Consider the following 16346-nt stretch of genomic DNA (forward strand, 5'->3'; position numbering starts at 1 on the left):
TCTAGACCTTGGCAAAATGACCATTTTGCCCCTATGCTCGAAATTCAATTTTTATTGAATTTCTTCGTATCTTAGTCCTAGCTGACCTTTTTTTACTCTTATAGCATCACCAAATTCTCACTATTTTACACCCTTATTACCTAATTTCACAAACTTTGCAAAATGGTCCTATAAGGGTTTTCATGAGAAGTTCTTTCACAAAAGTTGTCTATTACACAACTAAGACTCATTTTCTTCCATAAAATCAGCAAACATCACAACTATTTTCATGGTAAAACCCTAAAATTTCAATCATTTTTCAAAATAGACCTCTCATTAGAAAGCCTATGCTTCAAGGAGTCCAAAAATGTAAAAATCATTAAGAGAAACTTTCAAAATCACTTACTTGAGAGGCTTAATGTTGCTGAAATTTTTGAAGCTTTCAAAACCCCATTCTTTTCTAAAAATTTCAGTGGAGGAAGAAGATGGAAAGGGATGATATCATCATCCTTTCATCTATCTCTATTTTAGTCAAAATAAGTCACCTAACCCACCTAATTTTAAAATTTTTGTGTCCTCTTGACCCTATGGCCGCCTATACTCCTTTAAAAAGGGTTTAATTGCTCTTTAAAAGCCTCAAATTTTAGTTCTCTAGCTAATTGACACATTTGGGTACTAAAATGTAACTTTTGCCTTTTATGCGATTTAGTCCTTTCTCGCAATAGGGCTCAAAAACATTAAAATTAGCTCCCTATATTTCTCATGCACTACTATAATCATACTATAACCTCATAATAATAATAATAAAATAAATTTTCCAAACTTCGAATTTGTGATCCCGAGACCACTGTTCCGACTAGGCCCTAAATTGAGTTGTTACAGTTCCACCCACATACACCCCTTTCCTCAAATTCGAAAGACTCAAGCTTGTCTTTCTGTAGACCCAATTTGGCTATGGACTTTGCTACCAACATGGCTTTCGACAACTCTTGGACACCTCCTCGTTCTAAATCCTATCTGACTTACGGCTTTAACTCATTCTTAAAAGCAAGAAATGTCTCAATCTCGATCACATCTAAAATTTGAAGCATCAATTTCTCGAAATCTCGAACATACTCCCCCACTGTGCCTCATTGCGCAAGCCATTACAACTTTGCCTGAGCTTCATTCTCAACAAATTCGGGATAAAATTGCCCCTTCAACTCATGTTGGAACTCTTCCCACGTCCTAATCTCACTATGCCTTTTATCTATGGACTTGCCTTGCCACCATAAAAGCGTAATATTAGTAAGAAACTTAGAAGCAATGTTTACCTTAATTGCATCCTCCATAATGCTTTTGGCACAGAAGTAGTGCTCTACCCTCTACAAGAAATTGTTCACATCGCATGCAAACCTTGTCCCCACAAACTCTTTCAGCTTCGAAACATTTACATCGTAATTGAGTGCTGTACTTGACACTCCATTCCCCACTACTGCTCGACACAAAGCAAGTTCTCCATCGAGCTCCTCTATTCTTGTGGCCATTGTTTTCTTCTTCAAAGCCATCACTATGGCCTTGAGAGCTTCATTTCTCTCCGTCAGTTTATTCCTAGTGGAATTTAACAAATCTTGTACCTTTTCCACATTGGAATTAAGAGACATCATCACATAGTCCCTGAATTGTTTTTTCCAATCCTTAAGTGATTCTTTCACGTCCCCCATAGACTCCTCGAGATTGACTACTTATTCCTCTGTAGCCAAAAAAATTTCCTTCAATAGGATTGGTTTTCTGGCCCACCAATAGGTCTCCTTTGACTCATTTTGATCGGCAACTTCTTTCGACATCTAAACGGTGCCTTCACAACCCAAGCTCGGATACCACTTGTTATAGGGCTAGAACTTTAGTTTCGTAATTCGTGTAGCCTTAGGCGATCATTTAGTTTCAAACATGCCTAAGTCAACCTAACCACCAAACAATTGAGGATTTACAAAGAATTCCACTAAAGCACCAAGTTATATAACGGAAGCAACACAAATCAAAAGAAGGCTAAATGAACAGAAACAGAAAATAATGCACGAGAGGTGTTTGAATAAATGCTCTCAATATCTTCTTATTCATAAAGAATAATGAAACAATGGATGATTTACAAATGATGGGGAAGCTCTCTATTTATAGTTGAGCTCCCCCAAAATCGACGATCTATATCAAGTTACATCGACGGATGATATTAAGCCTATCCCTAAAATTAAGGGATTTAAAAGATTTACAATATCAAATCACATCTAATCTTACAAGATATGATTCCCCTCAATATTCTAAGATTAGTTTTCCTAATTACCAAGGTAGCCTAGCTTTCCATATTCGCATCATTGGGTCACCCAAACTTCAAATGGCAGGCTTCTTCAACAGTTCTTTGAATCGAGCTAGCTCTCGTGGGTCAAATGATCCCTATCTAAACGATAGACCTCTATGGGATGCATTTTGTGTTATGGTCACAGGCTCTGAACTGTAACATGTGACACTAAAACTACCTATAGCCTCTGCCTAACCTTAAATGGGAGGATAAATGTGCTTTAACGCTTTTGAACCCACATCCTCTTGCACTAAATAATGTCAATGCCAATGCCAATGCCAATACCAACTAAGCTAAGACTCAATCAACTCTTTTTCTCTCTAATATTGCATAAACCTTCATGTCTATATTTCTATATGCCTCTTGGTTCAAAAAAAATTTTCTATACACCTCTATTCTTTCTTAGGCGATCATTTAGTTTCAAACATGCCTAAGTCAGCCTAGCCACCAAACAATTGAGGATTTACAAAGAATTCCACTAAAGCACCAAGTTATATAACGGAAACAACACAAATCAAAAGAAGGCTAAATGAACAGAAACAGAAAATAATGCACGAGAGGTGTTTGAATAAATGCTCTCAATATCTTCTTATTCATAAAGAATAATGAAACAATGGATGATTTACAAATGATGGGGAAGCTCTCTATTTATAGTTGAGCTCCCCCAAAATCGACGATCTATATCAAGTTACATCGACGGATGATATTAAGCCTATTCCTAAAATTAAGGGATTTAAAAGATTTACAATATCAAATCACATCTAATCTTACAAGATATGATTCCCCTCAATATTCTAAGATTAGTTTTCCTAATTACCAAGGTAGCCTAGCTTTCCATATTCGCATCATTGGGTCACCCAAACTTCAAATGGCAGGCTTCTTCAACAGTTCTTTGAATCGAGCTAGCTCTCGTGGGTCAAATGATCCCTATCTAAACGATAGACCTCTATGGGATGCATTTTGTGTTATGGTCACAGGCTCTAAACTGTAACATGTGACACTAAAACTACCTATAGCTTCTGCCTAACCTTAAATGGGAGGATAAATGTGCTTTAACGCTTTTGAACCCACATCCTCTTGCACTAAATAATGCCAATGCCAATGCCAATGCCAATACCAACTAAGCTAAGACTCAATCAACTATTTTTCTCTCTAATATTGCATAAACCTTCATGTCTATATTTCTATATGCCTCTTGGTTCAAAAAAATTTTTCTATACACCTCTATTCTTTCTTAGGCGATCATTTAGTTTCAAACATGCCTAAGTCAGCCTAGCCACCAAACAATTGAGGATTTACAAAGAATTCCACTAAAGCACCAAGTTATATAACGGAAGCAACACAAATCAAAAGAAGGCTAAATGAACAAAAACAGAAAATAATGCACGAGAGGTGTTTGAATAAATGCTCTCAATATCTTCTTATTCACAAAGAATAATGAAACAATGGATGATTTACAAATGATGGGGAAGCTCTCTATTTATAGTTGAGCTCCCCCAAAATCGACGATCTATATCAAGTTAAATCGACGGACGATATTAAGCCTATCCCTAAAATTAAGGGATTTAAAAGATTTACAATATCAAATCATATCTAATCTTACAAGATATGATTCCCCTCAATATTCTAAGATTAGTTTTCCTAATTACCAAGGTAGCCTAGCTTTCCATATTCGCATCATTGGGTCACCCAAACTTCAAATGGCAGGCTTCTTCAACAGTTCTTTGAATCGAGCTAGCTCTCGTGGGTCAAATGATCCCTATCTAAACGATAGACCTCTATGGGATGCATTTTGTGTTATGGTCACAGGCTCTAAACTGTAACATGTGACACTAAAACTACCTATAGCCTCTGCCTAACCTTAAATAGGAGGATAAATGTGCTTTAACGCTTTTGAACCCACATCCTCTTGCACTAAATAATGTCAATGCCAATGCCAATGCCAATACCAACTAAGCTAAGACTCAATCAACTCTTTTTCTCTCTAATATTGCATAAACCTTCATGTCTATATTTCTATATGCCTCTTGGTTCAAAAAAAATTTTCTATACACCTCTATTCTTTCAATGTTTATTTTCTTTTTCTTTTATTGTAAAAGGAGCTAACATATTTATTTCAATGGCATAATGACTTATTTGGTCCTCCAACTTTACAAAAAAAAAGTCATTTTAGCCTTCTATTTAATTTTCACCTATTTTGGCCCTAAAACTTGCATTGTTTGTAAAATTCCTCCAAAACGGATGAAAAATTTAACGCCTATTAATTTTTCTAATGTGGCATATACGTAGATGCCACATCAATAATTAATTAATTTTTTTAAAATTTTTTACCTATTTTGACCCTTAAACTTGCATTGTTTGTCAAATCACTCCAAAATAGATAAAAAAAATTAATGTCTATTAATTTTACTAATGTGGCATATACGTGGATGCCACATCAGTAATTAATTAATTTTTTAAAATTTTAAAAATTAAAAAAAAATTTATAAAAAGTATTTTTTATAAAGATTAAAATTTATTTAAAAAGTATAAAAATATAAAAAAAATATTTTTAAATTATTAAAAATTAATTAATTGCTAACATGGGATTTACATGGACTATTACACGGATGTCACATCAGTAATGTTAATAAACGTTAACTTTTTTATTTATTTTGGGGTGATTTGACGAACAATACAAATTTAAATATTAAAAAAATTAAATTAAGAAATAAAAAAAATTTATAAAGTTAAAGCGCGAAAAAAATATTTTTTAAATAAGTCTAGGGACTTTTCAATTCAACATTCTTAGTCTAAAATTTGATATTGTTTTATTAATAAAACAATTATTTAATTTTAAAATATTAACATCGATCACAATAACATTTAGAATATGGGGAAGCCGAATTTGATGTTAGACTCAACATTTAAAACTACAAATCAAATCCATAAACAATTTAAATTGAAAATTCTTTAGTTATATAAAAGTAAAGTAGAAAATTATTTTATAAAACTTAATCAGAAGTCCAATCAAAAAAATTAGCCCATTTTTTTTGTTTTCTCATGTCACGTCTAATTAGACCAAAACCTCCAAATCACCAATTTATTTTTCTTTTATACAAAATCAATTAAAAACCCTAATCGCACATGATTTTAGAACCCATAATTTCAATTCCAAAATTCATCTTTCAAGCAATATTAGAAGTAGCAAATTAAAATACGTAAGTGTGTTTTTTTTTCAATTTAAAAAATTAAATTTATTTTTAAATTTTGAGTTAATCAAAATTGAATTATTCTATTTTTTTAAATTAATTCAAATAAGTAATTCATTTTATCGAGTTTGAGTTTAGTTAAATTTTATAATTCGAATAACTCAAATAATAAGTTGATATAAATATATCTTTAGTCCCTATCAATTTCGAAAAAAAATAGTCCCTTTAAAAAAATTATAAAGAATATATAAAATTTAGAACTAAAAATAATAATAATAAATTTGAGGATCTAAGTAGCTTTGAAAGAGATTACAAATATACATGATTTCAAATTTATGTGCTCTAACATGGAATTAATTATGTTATAACAATATTTTAATTTGACATTTTTTATTTTTTTTAATTTAACTCAAACAATTTCACTCAATTTGACTCAACTTGAATTTTATTTTACTTGAATCGATTTGAAAAAAAATTAAATTAAATTAGATTGATAAAATAAGGCTTATAAACTCAACTAACTTGAAATTTGTTCCTCCAATTCTATGGAATGCTCACCTCTAAATTTAAGAGGCAAAGAAAATAATGGTAGAAATAAGCAGTATACTAAAAAAAAGTAATTTTTTTTTGTAAATTTTTTTTATTTGAATAATTTTATTATAAGTTATAGATTCCGGTCATATTTGCTTTTTTTGACACAATGTATAGAACTATTCATAGTCTCTCCCCAACCCATAAATAGGAAGATAATGAGTTTCAGTACACTCGAACTCACGTCCTCCTGCATTGACAATAATATTCATATCAATCGAGCTAAGACTTTGTGTAAACTTATTACCAAAGTGATTTGGAGATGTTTGTCCTAGAAAGTAAATGATAAATATATAAATGAAAAATTGGAAAGAATCTAAAAGATGAATTTGTGGTGTGATGATTGAAATGGTATCTTATATATAAAAGACCCTCAAGACTAGTAGTTTGAAATGGTCAAGCAAATAGTTGAAATTGTTAAAAGAAAGTTCCTCCAAGATTGTGAAGTTTTGATTGGTTTATAGTTGTGAAAGTACATCACATGCACTTAAATTTCATTGGACTATGACATAAATAGACAACTATTTTTCCTAACACAAGATTTTTGTTAATGTTATCTTTGTTTCTAATTATTTTGTCCAATGGGAAAGGTAGTAGTGAGTCCACTTGGTAGTAATAAAATGGGGATGTTTGTTAATGAATGAATAAATAAATAGAATGCTTGCTAGGTTAACTCAACTTTCTCATAAGTTAGGTTTAATTCAATGTATGAGTATGACTCTTAAGCATATGGTCCCCCTTTCCATTTGTTTTGACTTCTTGGGAACACCATTTTTTCTATATAAGATTATGAATGCTCAATTATATGTGGGTAATTTAATTATAAGTTATGTGGAAATTAGATTATATTTCTTTTAATTAAAGAAATGGATGATTTTCAACCCAAATTAAGTAAAGATACTAATACATGAGTTTAGAGTGGAGAAGGAGCTCTAAAAGATTTTCTCTTTTAGGAAAAAATTAAGGGAAAAATATTTTATCAAATACTACTTTTTTTAATTATTTAAAATGATGATACATGAATTAATATACACTGATACATGAATACTTGTTGATTTGACTATTTTTAAATATATAAATGTATATTTTAAAAATAAATAAATATTACCAAAATTATATACTACTATATATGGAAAGCCCTGAAGTCTTTCTTTCTAGACACCAGGCGCTTTCTTCTTTTTTACATTCTTAATAACAATGGTTAATTTTTAATTTCGGTCCCTCTTCCTTTTGACACTTGCCTTGCTTCTCTTTTTCATTTTTGACAAATGACTAATTTTCAATTTTGGTTCCTTCTACTTTTTAATTATATAAAAATAGTCAAATTTTAATTTTAGTCCCTATACTATGTTAAACTTTGAGATTTGATCTTTATATTTGAATTTTTTATACATAAGTTAGTGTCTCAACGTTTATAAGATCATGAGTTAATCTAAATATTTTATTCTAATCAAAATGCTAATGTAAATTTAAAGAATTGTTAACATCGTTAAATTATTTGTTAAATTTAAGTCCATTTTTTAGTGACATGATTATCAAGTGGGTACTTTCTTTTTCTAAGTTTATAATGTCACACTAACAAATTTAAGTGAAGAATTTTAATGGTGTTAACAATTGAATCTAAATTTTTATGTTTGAAAGATAAAGGAACTAATTTCTTTAAAAAATGGAGATTAAATTTCAAATATACAAAGAGTATAGAAACTTGGAGAATGTTGTAACCATTAAAATTTAACTAACTAGTTCAAAATTAATTAACCCAATACGAAGCATGAGTTGAAAACCATACTAGTTATTATTAACATGTAAAGTTTATTTTATATGCAAATGATATCTTTTGTGAAAAATGAATTAACAAATTAGAATATAAATCTAAATATTACTTTTTTGCCCATTAAATTTATTTACTTTGTAAGATTAATGAAATTTTCTACATAAAATGGATTCTATTTTTATTTATAAAGTTTAGTTTTTAACTTCATCCCTTTGAAAATTGATAGCTTCTTTGTTAGAATGCTGTCTTTATAATTTATAAAAATTTAGAATTTAGTCTATATGGGTAATACTTTTAAACAAGTGCAAATAGAAAAATTAGCAGGGTCGAGATTTAATTATAATTTTTTTCATAAATTAAAATATAAGTTTTAAATGTATCAATTTATAATTTTTTTTATTGATAAGAGGATTAAATTAAAAAAAATTATTTTAGGGGACAAAATACAATTTATAAGAAGACTCAATTGAATTTTTTATTTGTTATTTTTGAGTTACCTATCCCCTTAGATTTACCTCTGCTAACTTAAAAATTAGTACGTAATTCAACAATTTATATATAATTAGTAAAGATGAATAATTTAAGAATTTATGGACAAGAAATTAGCAAAAGTAGAGGAATTAGATTAAGTTACTAATTTTTTATAAATTACGAGAAATTAAAGTAAATAAAAATTAGATGTAGTTATAATATAAAATAATAAAATAATTTTATTAGAGTGAGTGTTAAGCACGACTCGAATCAAAATTTGACAGTAAAATTATTTAAATATATTAATAATAAAATCAACAATAGTCCAACTCGGCAAAAGAACAAAAACGGAAAATCAAAGAGCACGTGAATTATGCCAACTCAGATAAGAACTAAAAAACAATTTAGTTGTGGTGACGTAACAAAAATCACCACCGTGTGATGGAAGCATAACCTCCATACGACATTTCCCCATCAAGCGTCCAAGCCATCCCTCCATTTTATGTACTCCTTTGAGCTTTGAAAAAAAGAAGATTTCTCCTTTTACTTGTATAATTTCCCTTCCTAGTTCTCCCATTTCTCCACGCTACCAAAGCCATGTATCCATCATCTTCGTCTCAAAAGCCCATGGGTCAATCCGGGCTCACCCGTTACGGTTCTGCTCCCGGCTCCTTTCTGGCCAACGCCGTTGATTCCGTCATCGGAGCGGACCCTAACCTCGTCGGCCACTACTTCTCCGCCGCTGACTCCTCCTCTTTAACTTCAGAGTCAACTTGTAAAGTCAGCTCATCCAACGATCCGCGAGAGCCTAAATCAGCTGCTGCTGCTGCTCCTGCCCCTCCTCATCCTCCTCCGCATCATCCCCATGGATCTTACCCTGCACCTTCTTCTTCCTCTCTGCTCAGACAACGCAGCTCCCCCGCCGGTTTCCTTAGTCACCTCACATCGGAAAACGGTAACGCCTCCTCCCTTTTTTTTCCTTTTGAAAGCGACCGTTTTGTCCTTGTTTATCTGATTAATCATTATCTACTTAGGGGTATTTTTGACTTTTCATGGCTTCCTTTCCTTTTGATTGGTGGCTTTCCTTGGCCTGAATAATTCACCGCCATTATTATGCTAAGCGTTGACGAAATGTTTAAGTTGACCCGAATGTCACTTTCTATTCAGTTTAATTATGAAAATTAGAGTAATAATGAATCTCACCTTTAAAGAAAAGATTGCTTTAATTTGATTTGGTGTCTTATGTAACTCATGATTTACCGTTGCAGATTTATTTTTATTAATCCTAATCTAGTTTACTTTGTTGTCTTTAATAATTATTAATCTCCAAAATGTTATATTTCAACGTCCATTTTCAATATTGATTAAACATTTTAGTTCTTGAATGAAGCAAAGCAAAACTGGGTTATTTCCATTTTAAAATAAAATTCCTAGCTTGTCAAAGTGGGTTTTTAATACTGAATTTGAATTTCCGTCTTTCAATTTTAATTTTATAAAATAGGGTTTGTTTTATGATTTTTTTCACTCTTAAGTTTTAATATTTTCTTCATGAATATTTTTACCAAAAAATAATTTTTCAAACAAATAAAAAATAATAAAGAAATTTTATATGGTATTTTTAAAAAATAATTTTGTACGTAGTATTTTAAATATAAAATATTTCTTTTTATATCATAAGAAAAAAATAAATTAATTATAAATTAAATAAAAATAGAATTTGATTTGGTTTGATCCAGTTAATCGGTTTGGATTGATTTTTATTTCTTCGATAATTTTTTCTCCACCCTAAACAGAAGTTGTCAAGTATCTTTAAATTACACTAAAAATAAAAATTAATAAATAAAATATACGTTAGCTTCTTAAACTTTGCTGATAATTATTTTTTAAATAGATGAATTAATATTTGATACTACTAATAATTTTTTTAACTTTTTTAGTAAGTTTTAAATAATTTTTATTCACAAAAGTTGAAATGATATAAAATTATACTATTTTCTTTTTGATCTATCTTTAGACTGCATAGTTAAAAAGCTAAATGTTGCAAAAGACAAAGGCACTTTGAAGTAAAGAAGTGTATATCAACATGGGGTGTTGTAGTTTACACTTTTAATCCTTCAAAAATTCATAATTTGTTTCATTTAATATATTAGAAATGATAGATAAAATTGTCAATTACTGTATTGAATGTGATACTTATTAATCTGTATATATCTGGCGCACAGATCTAATAAAAAAACATAGAAATAAATAATCCAAAAGCTTTGATATTGTGTTTGTGTGTTGCTTGAATGAATACAAAAAGGTGGGTAAAGAGCAAAAGAGAATGAAAAATAAAAGAAAGAATGAAATTAACGGTTGGTTAGGGAAAGTTATAGATAGCCAATCAATGCAACCCACAATGGTTTTTTGCTGGCCGGTGAGATCTTACAGGGCATCAATCACGTGCCACACATGTCCCCACCAATTTCTTAGGAATCCAAACATTATGCTTTTATTTTACTTTATGGAAATCGATAGAGATGCATAAAATATATATAGTATATTATGCCTTTTATGGGGGTGAATATTTTATGATGTGCAAGTTGGACAAGTTGAAATAAAGTAAAGATAGATGAGCTTTGTAGCTCGATCTGACATTACTTCAGTGGGGGTGAGAGGGACTTGAAGCTTAGAATTGTTCATATCGTCTAAATGCCCATTTGCACGAGGATGAGAGGGATCCCACTATACTATAATGTTTAATGTACCCTTTTTACTCATGTTATTCGGATTTGAAATATAAATATTAGATATAAGTTTGTGTTCTATACGATAGATTTCTCTTTTTTATTTTTTAAAATTTTTATGTTTTTTTAATGTTTATATCCTCGTTTTTAATCTGGATATGAATGTCGAAAATAAATGTTTCAAAACAATAAGGGTGAATTATATTAGTAGTCATTCAAGTATGTTTTCTTTTATCACTTAATTATAAAAAATTATAAAATAGTCATCCAAATATTAGTAAATTTATTTTTTATCACTCAATAATGAAAAGTTACAAAATGGTCACTCAACTATTCAATTTTGTCTTTTTTGGTCATCCAATTATCTTAAATTTTTTGGTGTTTCCATTTTTATGTTAGCTAGTTAGTGATAAAAAGAGACAAAAATTAAAATGTTGGGTGATCATTTTTCAACTTTTTATAATTAAGTGACCAAAAAAGAAAATTTCTAATAGTTGAGTGACATTTTATAATTTTTTTATAATTTGAAAATTATGAACTCAAGTTTGCCCAAAAATAGAAAAACTCATATTCCTCAGCCAATCCATGCATCCAAAGGGATCCTAGGTCGCAAGCCGTACATTTTAGAAAAAGTTATGTGTAGGATATTTCAGAAGATTATATTATGTCATATCCCTTCTTCACTTTTCTATCCAATATATATTTGGATTTGTGTATAAAGATGTAATTACTCAAGGACTTTCAAGTATATTAAAAAACTTTTAAAAAATTTTGTAAATATACCTGTATCAACACATGCTCATAATACTTAAAATTCAAATTCAAGTATGATATTGAATATATGCACGGCTTGCTACATATCTATTTAACCAGAAATTAAAAAATATTAAGTTAAAAAGTATTACTTAAATGGGCAGTTGTCATAAATTAAACCATGCCTATACCTATTAAAAGTTTACTACATATCTACAAGTCTAAAGTTAACTTTTCTGCTAGATTATAGATTTTATTGGTTCATATGAATTTCACAAAAGCGGATTTGGGTGTGAGTATCAAATTTGGATATGTATCCAATATGAAATATGTCTATACCTATGTTCAAGCAAAACATAATATATTTCAATTGTTCCAAAGCTATCTATATTATTTTTCTATGAATGACTGTTGCAGCAAAAACTAAACATGATCATTGCAGGTTTTTCTGTTACAATGGGCAACAGAAATTATAGCTCTCAAGGCAGTGGTAATGGTGGCCATGGAGTGTCAAGGTTGAAGTCCCAGTTGAGTTTCACTAGGCAAGATTCTCTTTCTCAGATCTCTGAAGTGAGTGAGAATCTTGTGGATGGTGTTAGCTCTAACAGTAACCACCAAAATCCTGCACATTCGTTTGCTGCTGCTGGCTTTGGAATGGATTCATGGGATAATACAAACTCCATTGTGTTTTCTGCCCCATCAAGCAAGAGAGCTAAAAATCTTGATGGCGATATTTATAACTGTTTCAATGCCTTGGAAACTCAGGTACATACTCCATCAAGAATTACTTAATGTTTTCTGTTTCCCAAGAAAATGAACATTCAGGAGGCCATTATATCTTATTCTTAGCTTAATGGTTCTTTGCCAAATAGGAACATGATTTGCAGTAAATAGTAATGTGCTTTGCAGTCATTTACTTCTTACTATTGCCTTATATGCTTTCGTTCGTTCTTTATTTCAGTTTAGCTTGCCCCAAACGACACTCGAGATGGCCACAGTTGAAAAGCTGCTACATATTCCTGAAGATTCCGTGCCCTGCAAAATCCGAGCCAAACGTGGTTGTGCCACTCACCCTCGAAGCATTGCTGAAAGAGTAAGTTAAAATTCAATAGCTGCCTACAAATCGAATTGTTTATTCTTAGTAAAATCTGTAGATGTATAGGTTCATAAGACCAACCTATAGTCTTTTAAATAGCCAGTTCTGTCTCATAACATTTTTCAGGGCTATCCCCTATAGTTTGTATGATGCCGATGAGTTTATTACATCCATGAATCCCATCCTTCATTATTTCTAACATAGTTTTCTAGGATGAAACGTTTGAGATTGATAGGCATGATCCTGTAAGGAAGAACCAGTTTTAGATATTTTTATTTCCCTTTATATATATATACCCTTGTCTTTTGACTCGAAGTTTTATTTGATGTGCATATAAATGGAAGTTACCAATGATATACGTGAAAGAAAAATGGCAAACAAGGTACTTGATACATTGCATAAATCATATATCCTGATGCATCACTGAGGCATGAAATTATGGTAAAATTTCTGCTCCTTCAAGGTGTAGGTGACAAGTATGATAAGACAAGACTACTTCTAATGAGTGCCAGAACATTATCTGCATTTGTATTTGTTGGTTCTATAGGCATAGTGGACAGCTTGTCTAATAGTCATAAATAAATAGTGGTCCGATAATTGATAATGCTCGTCGCCACTTGCTCGTATGGTTGACTTGAAGAGTATGCATATAATTATAGAGTGTACATTATTATGATACATGAGGAAAGAGTAATCCTCTAAAGAATGAGAAATCATATTGAGCATCATTAAAACTTCTTATATATGTACAGGAGAGAAGAACAAGAATAAGTGGGAAGCTGAAGAAATTACAAGAGCTTGTTCCTAACATGGACAAGGTAATCACGTATTTCTATTCTAGCCCTTAGATTGAATCTATATTTAAGTTGCTTCAAATCATTCATTACCTTTGTGATTTATGGTTTTCAAGTTACCATGAATAGGATACAAATTGTAATGTATATATATTTTTTTAGACAATGATGACATATCGTTAAAATCTTCTTGCAGCAAACGAGCTATGCAGACATGCTGGATTTGGCTGTGCAGCATATTAAAGGCCTTCAAAACGAAGTTCAGGTTCGTAAATATGTCATGCTGAGCTTCAAACAAGATCGTTATCATGCTTCTGAATATTATATGGATAATGATACGGAATCTATATGCGTGTGTGCATGTGCATGGTAGAGTATATTCAATTTAATTTTCTCATGGCCAAAAAAATAATATCATTAGGGCTTGGAATCCAAGGGCGTTGTACATGGGGACTTAAATCCTTAATTTCCAAGTGTTTTTTGTGAGACAAAATCTTAAGACATTTATGGTTGTACTTTCGCAGAAACTCCACAAAGAATTGGAAAGTTGTACATGTGGGTGCAAACAAAGCTCATGATGATGAAGGCTAACCAGGTTTAAGGAAACAAGAAGTTTGTCTGATTTCCAAATTTTGAAGCCAAGACTAATTTAGTTGGCTTAGTTTGACTTAATAATGAAAAAGTAGAGGTAAACAACTCGAAGATGTATATAAATGGAGTCACATTGTTTCCCTAGTTTGAGAAGTGATTGAGTTGGAAAATGAAAAAAAAGAAGCAAATTGTTAGTTTTACCTATTAAAGTTCAGTGTCTGTAATGTAACATATGTTTTGGCTTTTGTATTTTAAATGGGAATGAAGAATTCAGTTTACATGTTTGGGTATTTAATTTAATATTTTGAGTTTCTTATATGTATAAAAAAGTTGCAATGTTTTGAGATTTTTCAGGGTAAACTATAATTACAGTTTTGATTTTATTTTGGTTATTCAAATGTTAATTTTTTAGATTTAGTTATTTAATTTTTTCAAATTAAATATTTTTGTCATTCTGCCTTTAGTTGCTATTAGTTGAATGACGAAAACGGTGATGTGGTCTTTTTTTATTAGTTTAATAATAAATTTAGTTCTCTAATATTTATACATTTTATTAATTTAGTCTTAAATTTAAAAAATTAAACAAATTAATCATTACAAAATTTATAATTTTAGTTTTAATTTTAAAAGTTTCAATAAAAAGGAAAAATTAAAATAAAATCATTTTAGGATTAAAAAAATAGAAAAAGTGATTTCAAAATTAAAATGTATAAATAAAAACCAAAACATAAATACTAAAAAATAAAAAATATATATATCAAATAATTCAAAAAGAAATGACACTGTCGAAATCATTTGTTTGAAAGAAAAAGGTTGACTTAAAAAAACGAAAATGGAGTCGCCACAAATCATTTTTATTTAGGTGTGACCGGATCATCTAGAAATTTGGTCGTTTTAATAAAATATTTCGATTTATTAAAAGAAATAATTTTGGTCTACGAAAATCGAGAAAACGGGTTCGGGAGTCGGTTACGTACGAGGAAGGGTTAGCACCCTCGGTACGCCCAAAATTGGTATCTAATTGATTAATTAAAGTCTTAATGTCGAGAATTGAAAAGATTTTAAGAGAAAGTTTAAAATACGATTCCTTTTTATGAATGTTAATTTTAAAACACTTGAATTACATTGAAACGAGCATCAAAGGTCCACTTGTCCCGAGATAACAAAACGCCACGTCCCATAAGTTAGGATGTGATACTTGAACCCTCGGGAATTAGTTTGCCTTTAATTTTTATCGAAACTTCGTATGTTTTGAAATCTAAAAGGATATTTAGCTATTTAGGTTTAACAAGAAAATCGAAACCCCATAAGTTAGGGTACGATTTTTCGAATTCCCGAAATGCAAACTATTGCCTTATTTCGAAGATTTTCTTTTTGAATAATAACGAGTGCAACATTTAGTGATGTGCGTTTATTTTGTTTGGAGTAAAATAAAATGATCCATATTGGATAAGCATGTTGGAGCTTAATACACGATATGATGACATGAAATAAAAATATAATAATGTGCATAGAATAATAATGCACGGATACAATATTATACAAGTGAATAACAATGATATGAAAATACGGATGAATGAATTATAAAACACACAATGGCAATAATCACATGGCATACGTCACTTAAATACCAACAATAATAATCAAAAGAATGAAATAAATAACATAAAACCATTTAAAATAAATAATGAAACAATTTTAAATAAGTAATACATAAAAAATGAGTTTAAAATAGATATTATAAAAAAATAATTTAAAGTGAATAGTATAATACAATCTAAAATAATTAATACACAAAGTAATTTAAAATAAAATAATGCACTCTTAAAATAAATAATATATATAACAATTTAAAAGAACACATAGAAAGTCTAAAATAAATAATACGTGAAAAATAAATTTAAATAAATAATATATATAAAAAAATATAAAAAAATAGCTTAATAAAAGTAATGTATGAAATCTTAAAATAAATAATAATAAAAGGTTTACAATAAATAATAAAAGAATTTAAAATAGTTTACATATAAAATAGTATAACAAAA

General features: G+C 29.9%; 1 protein-coding gene across 1 annotated transcript; it reads left to right on the forward strand.

Moving 5' to 3' along the window:
* Window positions 1–8756: 8756 nt before the first annotated feature.
* Window positions 8757–14579, forward strand: LOC107896967 (transcription factor bHLH128). The gene is made up of 6 exons (XM_016822289.2): window positions 8757–9296; window positions 12263–12585; window positions 12782–12913; window positions 13669–13734; window positions 13907–13975; window positions 14235–14579. The coding sequence occupies exons 1-6, from the start codon at window positions 8939–8941 to the stop codon at window positions 14286–14288; spliced, it is 1002 nt and encodes a 333-aa protein (XP_016677778.1). The 5' UTR covers window positions 8757–8938; the 3' UTR covers window positions 14289–14579.
* The last annotated feature ends 1767 nt before the right edge of the window (window positions 14580–16346 follow it).

This window comes from Gossypium hirsutum, chromosome A10, assembly GCF_007990345.1.
Source record: "Gossypium hirsutum isolate 1008001.06 chromosome A10, Gossypium_hirsutum_v2.1, whole genome shotgun sequence".
In the NCBI taxonomy this organism is placed as follows: domain Eukaryota; kingdom Viridiplantae; phylum Streptophyta; class Magnoliopsida; order Malvales; family Malvaceae; genus Gossypium; species Gossypium hirsutum.